At 38.4% G+C, this 16,039-nt stretch overlaps 1 protein-coding gene across 1 annotated transcript; it reads right to left on the minus strand.

Annotated features, from left to right (window-relative positions):
• Positions 1–7,359: 7,359 nt before the first annotated feature.
• Positions 7,360–14,576, minus strand: LOC129730510 (eukaryotic peptide chain release factor GTP-binding subunit ERF3A). The gene is made up of 9 exons (XM_055689899.1): positions 13,794–14,576; positions 10,732–10,923; positions 10,529–10,675; positions 10,116–10,464; positions 9,768–10,041; positions 9,620–9,706; positions 9,382–9,558; positions 9,044–9,212; positions 7,360–8,979 (listed from the first exon to the last, which is right to left on the minus strand). Exons 1-9 carry the CDS (start codon positions 14,113–14,115, stop codon positions 8,936–8,938), a joined length of 1,761 nt encoding a protein of 586 aa, XP_055545874.1. The 5' UTR covers positions 14,116–14,576; the 3' UTR covers positions 7,360–8,935.
• Positions 14,577–16,039: the final 1,463 nt, after the last annotated feature.

A 16,039-nucleotide genomic window follows, 5' to 3' on the forward strand; every position in this document is an offset into this window, starting at 1 on the left:
CCCTCACATACACATTCTCAACATTGTTTATAAACAGTTAATGAATGATTTTCGATGATTTTTTCATTTGATCCATTTACGACCTATTTCATTGATCCATTTACGATGAAAGGCTTTGTAAATTTAACGGACGAGCAAATTGCCTGCCATCATTTTCTTCCAAATTTTTCAGAGAGAACATCATCATTTTTACGAATTGTGTAATATTGCAGCTTTTCAGTTGGTCACGAGGTACGCTGTCCTAACGAGCCAGTCGTCGTAGGTTCGAGTCTCGGCTCGGGAGAGACTGTTAGCGTCAGTATAGGATCGTAGCGCTAGCCCCGCAATTGTCCTGTACACTGAATAGTTGGCTGATAAGTCTGTGTATAATAAACAGAAGGTCAAGTTCCGAAACGGAATGTAGCACCAAGGCTTTGAAAAATAAAATTTTGATCTCTGGGTAAATGTGCTGCTTGCGCCGTTCGCCATCGTCACTATTTTTGTTTCGCTCTATCGTTTTGACGGTTGTCAATTGGAATTGCAGCTTAAATTCAATTGATTAAAACAGTGGTGATAATACAAGAGATATTCATTATAAAACGATGGTGATTTCCAATTACCTGTTTTAAACGCAAGATCATTTCATTGGATAGTGTCAATCTTCAAGAAATCAACACTAAATCACTTCAGTTTGCAGTGAGATGTGACGAATTGAGTCAAGTGCAAAAATACTTGAAGCAATCGTGTCTTTTTTTTATGGTGTATGAAACTTTGCTGTGAATTGAGTGCGGTTTGACGTTTAGAGGACCATACTTAAATGACTTAGCATGGGGGGAGGGGGGATATAATCATTTTCTGACAAGCTGAGACAAGGGGGGGGGGGTGGATTAACCTTCATTGCATCCTAAAAAAAAACTTACGTTGTTTACCCTGGTGTGTGGTTCTCCACACACACAACATTTTAATTTGTTTTGGACAAGAAACAACTTAATTTTGCCCCAAACTTATTTTTTTCATTGAGTGCATACATACCTGAGGTTATAGGTACCAAATAATCCTGTTTCGGAAATGGAATGAGGTATGTATGTGTGCGGAAGTATGTGTATGTGTGTATATTTTCATTCTTACGACCATTATATCTCGATTTTCTCAGCATCGGTTGAACCGATTCGATTGTTCTTAGTCGCGTTTGAAAGAGCTAAAAGTCTAGTTATTTGAGGAAAAATATCGTTTTGATCCGAAGGTTCATACAAAAATGACGTAACAAAGGGTGATCAATTTACATGGGAACTGATAAGCTAATTGATTTTTTTTCAACGGTTTGACTGATTTTAGAAATGTATAAAGGTGCATTCTTGTAACTCGCATCAAAATCAAATCAATCAAAAGGCTACGTGGGACATGTGTAAAAGTATGTGTTTATTTGTTTCATGCCAGTGTGAGAATTTTCACACATATGGGTTACGAATACGCTAATGCTAAAAGTACCTATTTAGTGTTTGCACAGCCTGGTTGAGCAGTGTTCAACATTTACACAGTTTTATGTCTACTGCAAGACAAGTATACTCGCACTTTTAGGTATATTGAAATATTGAAATTGAAATCGAGATATATTGGTCGTAAGAATGAAAATAAACACACATACATATACTTCCGCACACAAACACACCTTATTCGATTTTTGAAACAGGATTAATTGGTACCTATAGCTTCTGGTATGAAAGCACTCAATGAAAAAAATATGTTTGGGGAAAAATTAAGTTGTTTCTTGTCCAAAAAAAATTGGAATGTTGTATGTGTGGAAATCCACACACCAGGGTGAACAACGTAAGTTTTTAAATATCTCATCAACCAAAAATATTTTTCCCTTGGAGAAAATGTATTTTGTGTAAGATTGATGGTTTAGGAATTGTCAAGAAGTTTCATCAAAATCGATCGAGAAGTTTTCGAAAAAAAATCGAAACAAAATTCAGCTGTCGAACGTTTTTTATCTGTGGCATTCTGAAATCATCTGAAAGTTCTACTATATAAACAATCGGTTGGATTTCCAAACACACAATCTGTTTTGAAAACAAAAATTCGTTGTTTTTTCGTGGCTTTTGTTTGTGAAAATTACAAGATACTCGTTTCTTTTCAAAGCTGGTAAGTGCAGCGATTAGTTTGTTTTGCCAATTCCGGAATATTTTTTATGTTTTCTACAGACATGGATCATACGATGTTGTATGAACATTTTTCTTCCTCGTACCAAAACACAAACCCTGCGAGGCAAAAGACATCAATCTAGAGCGGAGTTAACATTTTATAAAACACTGTCATAAATGTACAAATGATAAATAAACTGAATTTGACACGGTGATTTTTTTGATGTTTTTTTTGTATATATGATACCACTTTTCGAATTTTTGTATGTTTTTCACAGAACCGTGGTGGGGGGGAGGGTTATGGAATGCTACGTTCTTTCTCAGGGGGGGTTAAGGTTTTGTGACCAAATGCTACGAGGGGAGAAAGGGGGTTTGAAAATCATAAAAAAATGCTACGTCATTTAAGTATGTTCCCTAAGTGTGAACATTGAGATGCACGTAGAGAAAATAACTATTGAGTTTCATAAGAACCCCTTATGATTTTGCGCCACTAGGATTCCTTATAGAAGTCATAAGTTTGTCTTATGAAATGGAGGGGAAATTTTATTCCCGACTACTAACAATTTTCATAAGTCATACTTTTAAAATTTATTGGTCGTATGTATGCATGTTATAAGAACAGACATATCAAAATCATAGCTTTTCAATATGAACTCCATGAAGAGATTGATATGAATATCATTAGTTGATTGTTATAAAGCTCATAATTGCTGCCATTAAATTTATTATACCAGGGTTTTGTTAAAAAAAAAATTTTTTACTCTAGATCTTATTTATTCTTTACTCACAGATATCGCAAATATACAGTCATACCTCGATATAAGGCAACCTCGATATAAGGCAACCTCGATATAACGTAACTTTTACCTCGATATAACGTAACTTTTTTCAATTTCCCAACATTGAAGTACAACAATTATTTTTGAGGTGTATAATGTTCTGAATAAATGTTTTAAGTATGTTTTGAAACCAATGAGTACCGTCAAATGGGGTAAAATTGACATTTTTTTTTTCAATGTTCTGTGACTGTTTATACTGATCTATGAAAATTGTCTTAAAGCGACATAAGAAGGGTTTATATATACTTTTAGGTGAGGGAAAAAAGTTTTTGTGCACTTTTGAGTAACCATAAAGAATTTTGCATCAATAAAAAAATATTTTTTTCGTGCTTCGATATAACGTAACTCGATATAACGTAACGAAAATAAAAACTAAGTTGCCTTGTATCGAGGTATGACTGTATAGGTTTTGGAATTCGGAAAACGAGTATGCCTTTGATTCCTCTTGCCGAATGTCGTCAGCGTTGTCCTCTTTAATGATCACAAGATTTAATAGTCGTTAGAATAAATATAGATGACATGATGTAATGGTAGAATTTGTAGAGAGGTACTTACAGTTTTTTGCTCCAATTTTCAACAACTGACACCAGCTGTGCAAATTTCAGCTTAGCTTTATCCAATATCTTCAAACACTTATCTGACGGTGCACTAGCAATAGGAACAAAAATTCTGGTCTGCCATTTTGCAGATTTAATAAGATATGACTATGGAATTTTCAGAATGTTGACGTTAATGAAAATCATAAGTTACGCGTATGGGATGCATATATCGTTTATTTGAAAATTCCGAAATATACATATGAAATTTATAAGCTTGATATGTAATGCATAAGTGTCTAATGAAATAAAAATTATACATGTTCATAAGTTGTAACTTATTAATTGTTTTTCTCTCAGTGTGGAGCAGACAGACTACCTGAATGAAAATGTATCTTCGAATGAAAGCGTTGGGTGTTGAGGACTTCGCCCGCAACGTAATTGGTAGAGAAAGCTTCCACTCTACTACGAACAATAATGCCCTGAGGCTTATGAATTTCGCTGCAGCCAGAGACATGGCTGTAGCACTTATTTTCACACCGGAATATTCGTAACTATAGCTGGATGCACCCAAATAAGGTGCCATGTTCTGATCGTTGATCGGCACTTCTTAGACACGTTTATTTGACACGGCACAATACACATTTATGTTCAGGGAAGATACGTTTGGACATCCAACGGTTATCAACTGGAGGAGTTGCTGCAGAGTACTCGCAGAAAGTTGATGGGCGGATCGATGAGCAATATGTAGGAGACCTGAACGAATAGTGGAGACATATTCACAGTACGATCAGCCGTACGTGCCAGCGAGCGATGGATGAGAAGAACCGTGCCAGAAGTCACATGTTGGCTATGGCTGTAACACGTCAGAGCGTAGGAAGATATCGAGCAGCTAGAGCGTTGGGAGAAAGAGACTCCATCGCCGGAAGAAACGTCAGCATTGAGAGCGTGTTCTTGCGGAGGCAGAGAGCTGCTTCTCCAGGTACGATGCAGAGAGCTTCTACAAAAAGATTAACGGAATCGGGAACTTAAAAGTGTCTGCCCCTGTCATATGCAACCATAGAGAGGGAAACTTGATTACCGATTACTCAGGGGTGGCCAGGCGTTGGAGGCAACATTCTAGTGTGCTGCTGAACGGTGAGGAAGACAGAAACGTCGAACGGAGCTGGATTGACATAGAGAATGATGGGCAAGCTGTAGATCTACCAACCATGGACGAGGTTAAGGAAGTAGTTGAAAAGCTGAAGAACTGCAAGGTTGCTGAGAAGTACGGCATTTCCGTCGAGCTTTTCAAAGTCGGAAGCGAACAGCTCTATCGTGCCATTCAATGAATCATGCTGGAAATGTGGGCTGATGAAGAATTGTCCTCGGACTGGTTAGAGGGTCCCATATGCCCGATCTACAAAAAAGACCACCGCCTGCACTGTGGTAACAATCAGGGTATAACTCTTCTCAATACCGTGTACAAAATTCTCTCCCGCATCCTGATCTATCGACTGAAGCCGCAACCTTTGTTGGCGAATACCAATGTGATTTTCGAGGGAGACGCTCCACCACGGATCACGGATTTTTACCTTGCGACAAATCCTCGACAAATTGCGAGAAGTCAACTTGCAGACTCACCATCTCTTCATAGACTTCAGGGCAGCGTACGACTCAATTAAGAAAAATGGTCTGAGGCAGATAATGCGCGAGCATGGTTTTCCATCATAACTAATTGGACTGATTCGATTGATTGATCAAGGGTAGCACTCTTGATAGTTCCACATCAAACGTCAGGGTAGCCGGTGAGATATCGGACGCATTCGTGACGTTAGATGGTTCGAAGAAAAGTGACGGGCTGTCAAACTGATTGTTCTAGATAGCATTGAAAGGCACTATACGGAGGGCTGGCGTGCAGAGAAACAGCACCATCATGACGAAGTCTCACATGCTCCTAGGTTTTGTGGCAGCCTGCAAACTCGTACCAAACTTGCACTCTATAAAACACTGATCCCCCGGTGGTCCTCTATGGCCATGAAGCATGAATATTGAAAGAGGCTGATCGGTATTTTTGAGCGTAGAATTTTAGGTCAGTCCTTGGCAACAAAGTGGAAAATGGTATTTGGTACAGACGCATGAACCATGAAGTGTACCGCATACAAATCGGCGGATATAGTCAAGCGAATAAAACACGGCAGCTTACAGTGGGCTGCGCATGTAACTAGAATGCCGGAGGAATGATCAGCAAAAGCTATATTTCGCAGGAATCCCGATAGAGGCCATTGACTTTAGGGTAGTCCTTGCACTCGTTAGATGTATGCTGTCGAGGACGGCCACGAAATAGGTGTTAGAGGCAACTGGAGGATTGCATCCCAAGTCCGGGTGATAGGGCGACGTATTTTGGATTCGGCATTGGATCGATAATCGGCCTGTCGCCGCAAAAGTAAAGTGAGTAAGAACGGGCAGGATCTATTCACTCTAAACGTAACTCAGAGAAGCGGCGGAGCCACTCCAAACACTCTTTCCTCTACCGAGCCGGAACTTAAGAACACACGACACCTGACTTTTGTTAGTCTGGTATCCTACCTCTAAACCAACTAGGAAGGAGGGTGGCTTGGAATTTCTGAAACATGCTTAAAAAAAACATTGCATTTCTTGAATTTGGAACAATATACTTTTTTTTCAATTTACTCCTGTAAATTGTTAGCACATTGACAATTTCTGAGTACCTAACAATAGTAATCGAAAATCAGTTCCTCGAAACATATTTTGTGTGTAAGAATAGAATTTCATTGTCCATCGATATCGCTTTGAAACATTAGACCAAATTAATTGTTAATCAGTAACATATATTTGATCTTGGCAAAGTTTGATACAACTGAAAAGGGAGAAGTTATTTAAGTAACTACTAATCAAATTACAGATTGCGATAAATTTTATTCACTGTTGTTTACACCAGAAGTTCTGTTCTAGCCGTATATATCAATTTTAAAAATCAAGTTTTCCTTAAGCGTATACACGTAAATGTTCCAAGTAAATTGAACACAACATGTTACCGGCGCACTACATGATCACCTTCAAAATGATAGCCCTTGTCGTTCCTGACGCTGTATCCGAAGATTGCTTATTAGCTTATATCGGTATGGCTAGTTCTAACTATGCATTACAGCGGTCAATTAAGTGTTCTAACAATGCTTGTAGAACAGTGAAAAAAATAAAATATGCAATTTTGCACGCCAGGAATCTGCACACAATAGTACTCACCTTTAAAATGTATTAAATAATCTTACTGGAATTCTGAGAATAATATTTGCAGTTTCCTCTATGAATTTGTTTTTAAAATTGTCCTCTCCCGCTTGCACTTCTTAGTAATCATCTGTGAGAAAGCCACTGTATCTCTTGTGGAAAAAACGCAAGTCATACAGAACAGACGCTTACTGTCTATATTTAGAAACCCACTGCATCATACGATTTACCTAACCAATGATTCTATTCTACTGGGTAACGCGTTCTTCAAACAATTATTTAATTTTTATTTCGAAAGCAAACATCAATACGGGAGGGGCGTCTAACATTATCAAGATCATAAACAGCATATGAACAGCATGACATAGTAGACTACCCACCTTATTTGGTTAGCGTTTCGCTAACTCCTGAATGGCTTTTAGATCATTCGATATATACTTTCGAAAAATGAAACGTACTGCGCCTACAAGATCCTCAACAGGTCTTCTGATCAACCACCTATGCGAAAAGAGGCTGTAATAAAGTTTCAGTTCTTTAGGCTTCCCTTTCCTAATAGTTAAGCAAAGTAATAACGGTAGCCAAACTTGACTATTTGAAAATTTCGGATTGTATATTTTTATTCAACTCAACGGTCGCTTGATGTTTTTGGGAGGTTTTATTTTTACTTCTTTTCTTTAAAAGATAAACAAATAAAAAACGAAAAATAGCAATAATAATTAGTTAAAGGAGTTTTCATTGCTGTTTTGATTAAATGTAGAATAGTTTTCCATACTCTGTTTTGCGCTTGCGGCATTCGTTTAACATGATTTTTCCTTCTATTCTCGATACAATTTTATTGTGTGTTTGTGTCTCTGCTGGTAGCTTATTCTCGTCAATGTATCCAACAATGCACTCTACTCTCGACGCGACTGCCTATGTTTCCTCTGCTTGCGGGGATGTTTTATGCTGTGTTTGTGAGTGTGTAAACGTTTTTAATAGCGTAGCCCTAATTAAATTAACTCTCATTTTGCCTTCTAATCGCGTGCATCCTTTTTTTTATTTCATTTTACAGAATGGCGTCATGCCAAATTAAATGTCTGGGCCCATCATGCACCAGCTGCCCTAATCGCGTACGTTCGCAACAAACAGACCGTTTCACATTCATTCACTGTTTTGCACACAAAATACTGCCATCAAACATTTCTACATGCAGTACAATTTCGAAAAATCGAGAAGCACTTGGTATTTTGTCGGATCTGGCTTCAAAAGCGACCTCTGCGTTTTTTTTCTACTTCATTCTCATTCAGTGTCCTTTATTGATGCTTTCTGCTGTTTGTGTTCTGTTTTTAATAAGTTATTTTCCGAACAATGATTTTTTGTACAAAAAGCTAAAAACCTTACAATAATAAGCAATTTGTATCAAGAAACAAACCGAAAGTAACAATTGGTTTTGTTTAATAGACTTTATTTACTCATTAGCGCGTTTTCTCCCTTCGATCTTCACGCGTTCTTCCTTGATTTTTTTCCGGAGACGCTTCGAGTACAAATGGCTTCCCTGTTCCAAGAGCCGATATATCGCTTTAAAATGTGCACTCATAATCGCCTGCGGGCTGTTTTATCACACAGTTCCAAGAACTTCTCTCGCTCGGGCGGTTGGCCTAATTGTCTTGGAATTTTTTGTCGTTATAATATCGTGTTATCATTAAGATTATTGTTCCTGATGCGTATGATGTTCCATTTTTTTATATTTTAGTTTAATTGTTACTGATTTAAAGTGTAGTTTTCTTATTTCCTTATTGTATATAAGTTCAGTCCTCCGCTTCCGCGATTTGAATATTCTCAATTAGTTACTTTTTTACTGCACATGGTGATTGTAATTATAAGCCCATAATATATCTTTGTCGGGATTTACTTCCATTCACTTGTAGTAGCGAAGTACGAAAAGAACGCTGTAAAATAATCTCGGAGCCTGGTAAAGAAGTTTTGCTTGCTTTCAAAGCAATATTTCCAAATAAAAGTAATTATAACAAGAACAAGGCGTTGCACGTGCAAAAAACTACATTGAGTTGCCTACCGAGAAGTTTTAGGTTTTTGCTCTACTGACTGATGATCTCTTTGCGTTTTGTCGTCAGAAGGACAAATTTCCAACGGCAGAGGACGAGATAGCGTGGTTGCTGTTTGTTTTCAAAAGCAGTTGCATGTCATCTGGTGTATGGCTTTAGCGAAAAACCATTTATTCAATAACCTTTAGCACTTTGCCGATGGCGATGGTTTTGTCTGTTGGTGTTAAAGATATGGGTTTTTTAGATTATGTACTCGGTTGGCGAAATAAAGCACTTACTTTCATCCCGCAACGTGAAACGGCCCATCTGCGGGAATAGTTTGAACTGCTCGAGACAAATCAATCCGGAACACTCAATTCTCATTATGGCGACCTGGTCTTGTTTGACGAAGCGCGGCCGCGTCTTTGATTTCTCTCCAGTCTTCTTATCCACTAAGCAAATAAGAGCCTGCATAAGCAAGAAATATAAACGTTAGTTTAGAGAGTTTCTCTTGTATGAAATTTTTATAGTTCAAACTCATATTGAAATGTAATAATATCATTAGAACGACTATGTCCTTTAGTCATGTCCAAGCGAACGTTAGGGAGCAGATCGAACAGATCGATGTGTGACCTACCTTAACTGTAATTTCCTCCGCCGCACAATGTATGTGCATTACCGCCGAGTAACCTGCACAGATAATTGATTTGTGTTCTAAGATAACTACTTGCGCATCAAAAACTTTGCCGGTTTTGATTGGATTTGAGGCATCGCACAACACGAACCCAGGCGAAACGTCTTCTTCTTCTATGCCCTGAAAATAAGGATTATTGTACAACGTGCATATACCGTTAAACACTTAGTTGATAACATACTTTCACTTTGATTTTTACATTTTCACCAGGCCCCACAGCGGTAACTTCCTCGTCATCAGACCACAGCTGGTCGACAGACACTTGTGTCTGAAATAAGAACAAGGCATTTAGAATTATCGAATTTGGGAGTCTAACAGAAATATCTTACTCTATTCGGCATCACGAGTAGATTGGTTCCTTTCTTCGCCATTCCTGATTCAACCTTGCCCATTAGTACCGTTCCCATGTCCTTGTACTTATCTACGATTGGCATGATGAAGGGACCATCGGTCTTGCGGTTCAGCGAAGGCAGCTCGTCAATAAAAGGGATAAAGGCTGGCCCTCGGTACCATGGGCACACGGATTCGTCAATCTGCTCTCGGAGGCCTTGACCGGTAAAACCTGACACTGGCATGAATGTTAGATCCTTGGTAGGGTTGAAGCTGTTTAAATCATACTTGATTAGTGTACTCCAAAATTTTGTTTAGAAAATTGTTAGAATAAAAATAATGCTTACCCTAGTTTTTTGAGGTATGGTAGGATTTTGTCTTTACATTCGTTGTACCGCTCGACGTCCCAGTTCACAGTTGGGTCGTCCATTTTATTAACCAACACCACCAGATGTTTGACACCGGCTGTCTTTGCTAACATGGCATGCTCTCGAGTCTGCCCTCCCCTATCAAAGCCTGTCTCAAATTCGCCCTTCCGCGCCGAAATAACGAGAACTGCCAAATCGGCTTGGGCGGCTCCACCTATCATATTAGGCACAAAACTCTTGTGTCCTGGTGCATCTAGGATAGTGAAATGTTTCTTTTCAGTCTCAAAATAGGCTCGGCCTACTTCCACCGTTTTGCCTTTGTCGCGTTCTGAAAATTAGGAACCATTTTAGATGAATACTGCGTAATGTTTTAACAACATATGATCAGCCACCTTCTTGGTTAGTGTCGAGTGCCCACGATAAGTACCAGCTTTCTCGGGACTTTTCACGTGCTTCCCGTTCGTACTTTTCCAACGTTCGCTTGTCCACCATTCCTGTAAGTGACATTATCTGGCCACCAATAGTCGATTTGCCAGCATCTGGAACGAATCATTACTGTCAAAGTTTTCTGTTACGTTGTAACGGTTATACTTACCAACGTGTCCAATAAATACTACATTCACATGTTCTTTCTTGCTCTTGCTTTCTTCCACCGTCGGGGGCTTCTTTTTGGATACCTTAACTACGCTTTCACCGTCAACCTCAACGTCGTCCAACTCCATCTCTTCATCTTCCGGTGTCAAAATCGAGTCTTCTTCAGCATCCCAGCTATCAAGAGGTTCGCTTTCTGCATTTGTTTGAGAAAAGATAAAGACAATATTTTTATTAATTTCTTCTAAACAATACTATGCAAACCGAACTCATTTGGAAGCCTTATCTCTAGAAACATTTTTTTACTTTGGGATTAAAGTGAACTCTCAGTCATTCTCAGATCAAATCATTTTTATCTCATTAGTACTTAATGCGATCAGCACAAAATGAAAATGTGTCAAAATAATTGCATATACAGCTAGGGTGGGGAAAAATGATCGATTATCCAGAACCAAGTTTTTTTGGTTCCTTTTGGGGTCCCAAACAACCCCAAACTTACTTGAAGTCGATTGGTTTTGTCTCCGCTTGGCGCATTACATTTAAAATTTGTATGAAAATTCATATGGGAAAACCCACTTTTTTGCATTTACCTTTCTAGAGAGCTCAATAATGCTCTAATAATGCACTACATTATGTTAAAGTATAGTATTTCAGATGCCTAACAAATATGCAGAAGACACTGAAGAGCTAGAATGTCCCTAAGAAGAGCCATAGCTGTTCAAAGTTGAGTATGTCGATTTTAATGCAAAAAATCTTGTTATCTGCCAACATTACCAATGTACCGGCGTCAGTAGGATTCCCATCAGAAGTAACCTGTCGTAACGAGTTTATACACGCAGCTGGACCAAGCAAACAAATTTAGGTCAATATTCTAGGCGTAAATAGAATCTACATCATGTTTCAGAGGTAACTTCTGATGGAAATCTGACTGACGCCGGTACACTGGCAGTGTTGGCAGAAAAAATGATTTGCAACATAATTTTCGACATACTCAACTTTGAACAGCTCTAGTATTTTTTTGGCACACCCTAGCTCTTTAGTGTCTTCGGCCAAGTTGTTAGGCATCAAAAAACCTACCATATGAAGTCATGAAACCTATGGTTTGAGCCATTTAGAGCCTTTTAGAATGGAAAATGCAAAAGAGTTGATTTTTCCATACAAATCTCCATATGAATGTAAAATGCAATGCGCCAAGCGGAGACACAACCAATCGACTTCCAATAAATTCAGGATTGTTTGGGGCCCCAAATAGAACAAAAAAAACTTGGTTCTGGCTTTCTGCTATCAAATTTCGTTTTTTCCATATAACGATTCCCCACCCTAATATACACATTCTCAACAGTAATATGGAATCGCTGAATATCCAAAGACACAGTTTACCAATTATGCAAAGCAAGGTTATTTGTCAAACAAGTCTGGCTTCGATTAATTGATTGGTCAAACTCTTACTAAGGCATAAATCCTCAAAATAAATATATACTAGATGTGGTGACTATGAGAGAAGGAATCATGACTTGAACTTTAATGTAAAATGTGTATAACATTTTATATAAATTTGTTTTTAGAAATAAGCCAACAATCTTCAACTTTTAGTGTGGATAATAACGATCAACCTCTAATAGTAAGAAACGCAAGAACACAGAAATAAATAGGCCGTCCATTTGAGCGGTAAATAACAGGTATTTAAAAAACAAATCTATAAATCTGCGACTGGTAGATTACGTAAAAGCTAACTGCGGTTGCCAAACGACCGACCTATATTAAGGTGAACATCAAAGATGCATCGTGAACTGCAGCAGGCTTTTCCAAACCAAGGATAAACTAAATTGTGGCACGAAAGTAAAAAGCGCCGGATTGAGCGGGTGTAAAAAAGTGATGCATTCAAAGGAAACCAGACCGAAACGTACTGTTTATAGTAGATCTGCATCGTTTATAGTGACGATACCAAGTTATTGAATTAAGAAAATTCTACAACCAAATGTGGTAATGGAACTTTTTGATTTGTCAGCATATTAAATAAATAAATATTCTCATTGGTCGAAACGACAATTTTTTAATATATTATACTTTTTTCCAACTCATCATTTAACAAGTTGAAATAACACCGAATTAAACTGAAACTTTCGGTAGCACCGCGAAATAACATTAATCGTTTGATGCATCTTCTGCTCGATACTTACTGCTCTATCGCGGTGACATGTTGATTTTAAACGCAATGTGCATTGGATATCGAAGCAGTTTGTCTGGTACTGGCCAAAAATGAATACAACCAGATTCAACTAGATATTGCAGCTCTCGATAGGTAAAGCGATCAAGAAAAGGTTATCAAAGCTGAAAAATAGTCACGAGCGCAAATAATCCTTAATCTTTTAAGATAGGTTCTTGGTTGTAACTAGATTAGCAGTCGTTCATTCGAAAACGTAACTGCTGTAAGCTAAATACAATAGTTGCATTGAATTGACCCACGCGAATAGCATTGCACTTGCGGACGGGAAACTTACATTAAAAAATGAAAAAACCTTTGAATATAGTTTAATTCCAACAACCGTTCACGATGAATCAAGTCACTCTACTGCAGAGCAATCATGAACTAAATTGTAAGAAACGCTTTTCTACATTGTTAATGAATTTTTCGTGGTATTAGAAGTTCGCACATTTTCTCATCATTTAAGATGTTAATTATAGGAGGTAAATCACGAACTTATCCACTGTTATTTTAGCAAGTGCAACAAACTTCATACGCTTCTGTTTAAATTTGTATTTAATAATTCTTAGTAGAACAGGTTATTCAATCGCTAATTGAAGTCACCAGCGATGACCAGAAGAAAGCAGTTAAATCCTGTTGAGTGGTTGCATGTGACGTAAGGGCTTTCCCTCACACACGATTTCCCTCACAGCATTGAATGGTCTGCGAGATTCACAAGAAAAGACCCACTGTTTTCTCAGTATACTGAAAGCACGTCACTTCCACGCAATTCACTTAACAGCACCCCCCTCCCAACCACTTTTTTTTCTTTCTCCAGCCGGTTAGTGGAAATGGTGTTGCAATATGTGAGCAGAACTTACCATTATTCTCTGGAGTTTTGGCCTCCTCATCCCCCTTAACATCCATTGGAACAGGAGCCGCACTGCTGGACGGTGGCGTTGGTGTAGCCGCGGCGGAAGTCGGTGAATTACCACCGCCGGACGAGGAAGCTCCAGTGGCGGTGGTAGTAGTAGTAGTAGTAGTAGTATTAGATACCGTCGATGTGACTAACGCTGCAGCAGCTGCAGCCGCGGCGGCCGCAGATGCTGCCGAGCTGGCGAAGCTTGGCACAAATTCCAAGGCATTTACGTTTAATGTAGAAAATTTCGCACTGATTTCGTTCGAGTCGTTATCTTGGGCCATTTTTTTGTTATTTGCTGTCACTTATCCTACCCTTCCACTAAACCAATGAAATCCACGAAGCGCTATGATGTAGCGTAACGATTACTTCCTGCGTTTAATGATTTTGATATTCCGTACCCTAGTCAGGAATGGACAAACGGAACGGCAGACCTTTTTCTTTTGTAAAAACTACCGGTGCCGAAAACTGCAGGGAACGGGAACAAAAGAACCAAAAAAGAAGACACGGACACCGACGAACGAACGAAAAGGAAAAACCTTCGCCCAATGCGGGTTTGGCTTATATTCGAACTCGGTACTGCTCAATGGAACCACTGTCCGCCACGGATGTGATCAGGGTTCCACAAGATACTCCTTCCGAGTGGCCGCTGCACAAAATTCGCAAAAATTAGCGATTTCCGAAACTCACACGCGTTTTCAACACACTTCTTTCAAACCACATTCGTCAAAGATGGCCACATAGACATGATTTTTTATGCTCTTATATTTCGCTCTCATTTGCTCATTTTTTGATTCTCTCACACAACTGTCAGAAACGACAGCTTCAAGGGTCACAAACAGGGATGCCACATGTACAGATTAATCTGTATTTTACAGATTTTTGGCCGAAGTAATGGTACAGAATCTGTACATACAGATATATAGATTTTTGTCGAAAAGTACAGATTTACAGATTTTTCGAAATTGACATTAATTTTTAAAAACAATCCAAATTTTATTTCATTAAATATTAAGCAAATTGAACATATTTTCAAGTCCTCAGACGTTTTAAGCTAAAAATTTTGTTTATGTACCATAAAAACTTAAAAAATACAAAGTTCTTTATGTTTAAACAATACATTTATTTTTTTACAGATATTTTTGTTCCAGATACAGATGCTCAGATTTTTTCAAGGGAAAACACAGATTTAAATGTGGCAACCCTGGTTACAAACTCGTCTAAGCCTAGTACAGGACGTGACAACAGAAACCAAAAAATCATCCAAAGTGCCGATCGTTGGTCCTGACACAAGTAGAAGAGATTTTTGAGGCTGTTCGCACTACGCGAATTCTCGTATGCAATTGTCAATTTATGTGTGGAAACAAAAGCAAAAATATTTCCCTCCTTCACTTTCGCAAGTAAAAACCAAACCAATATCAACAGAGTCGTCAGGGCCAATTTCTGAATGGTTGCTTAGTGCACACATTTATTTATTTTTGCAGAAAACCAGCAAAATTTCGCTGGATTTAGCCGAAATGCTCTTCCAGCCCTTCCAGCGAAAAAATTTTGCTGATTATTCAGAAAAACAAAATATCATCCAATTGACAGCACTCAACTTTATCTTTAGCAAACTGAAATTCAATTACCTACTGAATAATCAGCAATGAGATTTTTCTGTACATGTAGCAAATCGAAGTAGGTATATTCGGCTGGTTAACCAGTTAGAGTGAGGGAAGCATGTTTGCCTCAGGAACAACTTTTTACAGGATCTTAACCAAATTACTGTTGAATTATAGACACAGAGAACAGACTAACAAGAAAACGATAAAAAGTGTGTAAAAAGCCTCCTCCGAATTAATCCCTTCGCCATGCTGAATGATAATGTGCAAAGTGATGTTGCTACCGTCACCGTGGAATGAACGGTATATGTTGGCGATAGGCCAACGAGCAGGCGAAGTAAAAGGAACGGTTTCCGATTACCCAAAACTGTATTTTTAACAGAAATTAAATAATTCCTATAAAGGTATAATTTAGAGTAAGAGTGTGTTAAATCCATACACTATCCACTTGTAACTTACGTTTAGTATTCCTTTTCCCTCTATCCGTTTGAAATCCTTCTTAATTCTTCCTGTCCTAGCACGGGGTCCCTGATTTTCTCTCTTTATACCCTAGCTTTTAGGTTACCTTTAATGAATTCACAGAATAAGTTTTTATTTCTTAGGGTTT

Source organism: Wyeomyia smithii, chromosome 3 (assembly GCF_029784165.1).
Source record: "Wyeomyia smithii strain HCP4-BCI-WySm-NY-G18 chromosome 3, ASM2978416v1, whole genome shotgun sequence".
Classification (NCBI taxonomy): domain Eukaryota; kingdom Metazoa; phylum Arthropoda; class Insecta; order Diptera; family Culicidae; genus Wyeomyia; species Wyeomyia smithii.

Bases quoted from the DNA above. Each gene is read 5' to 3' on its own strand.
- LOC129730510 (XM_055689899.1), bottom strand. From the start codon at position 14,115: ATGGCCCAAGATAACGACTCGAACGAAATCAGTGCGAAATTTTCTACA. The intron at 10,676-10,731 runs GTAAGTATAACC...GATTCGTTCCAG, and splicing joins AGTATTTATTGGACACGTTG to ATGCTGGCAAATCGACTATT. The intron at 8,980-9,043 runs GTAAGTGCTTTA...TAACACCAACAG, and splicing joins TTTCACGTTGCGGGATGAAA to ACAAAACCATCGCCATCGGC.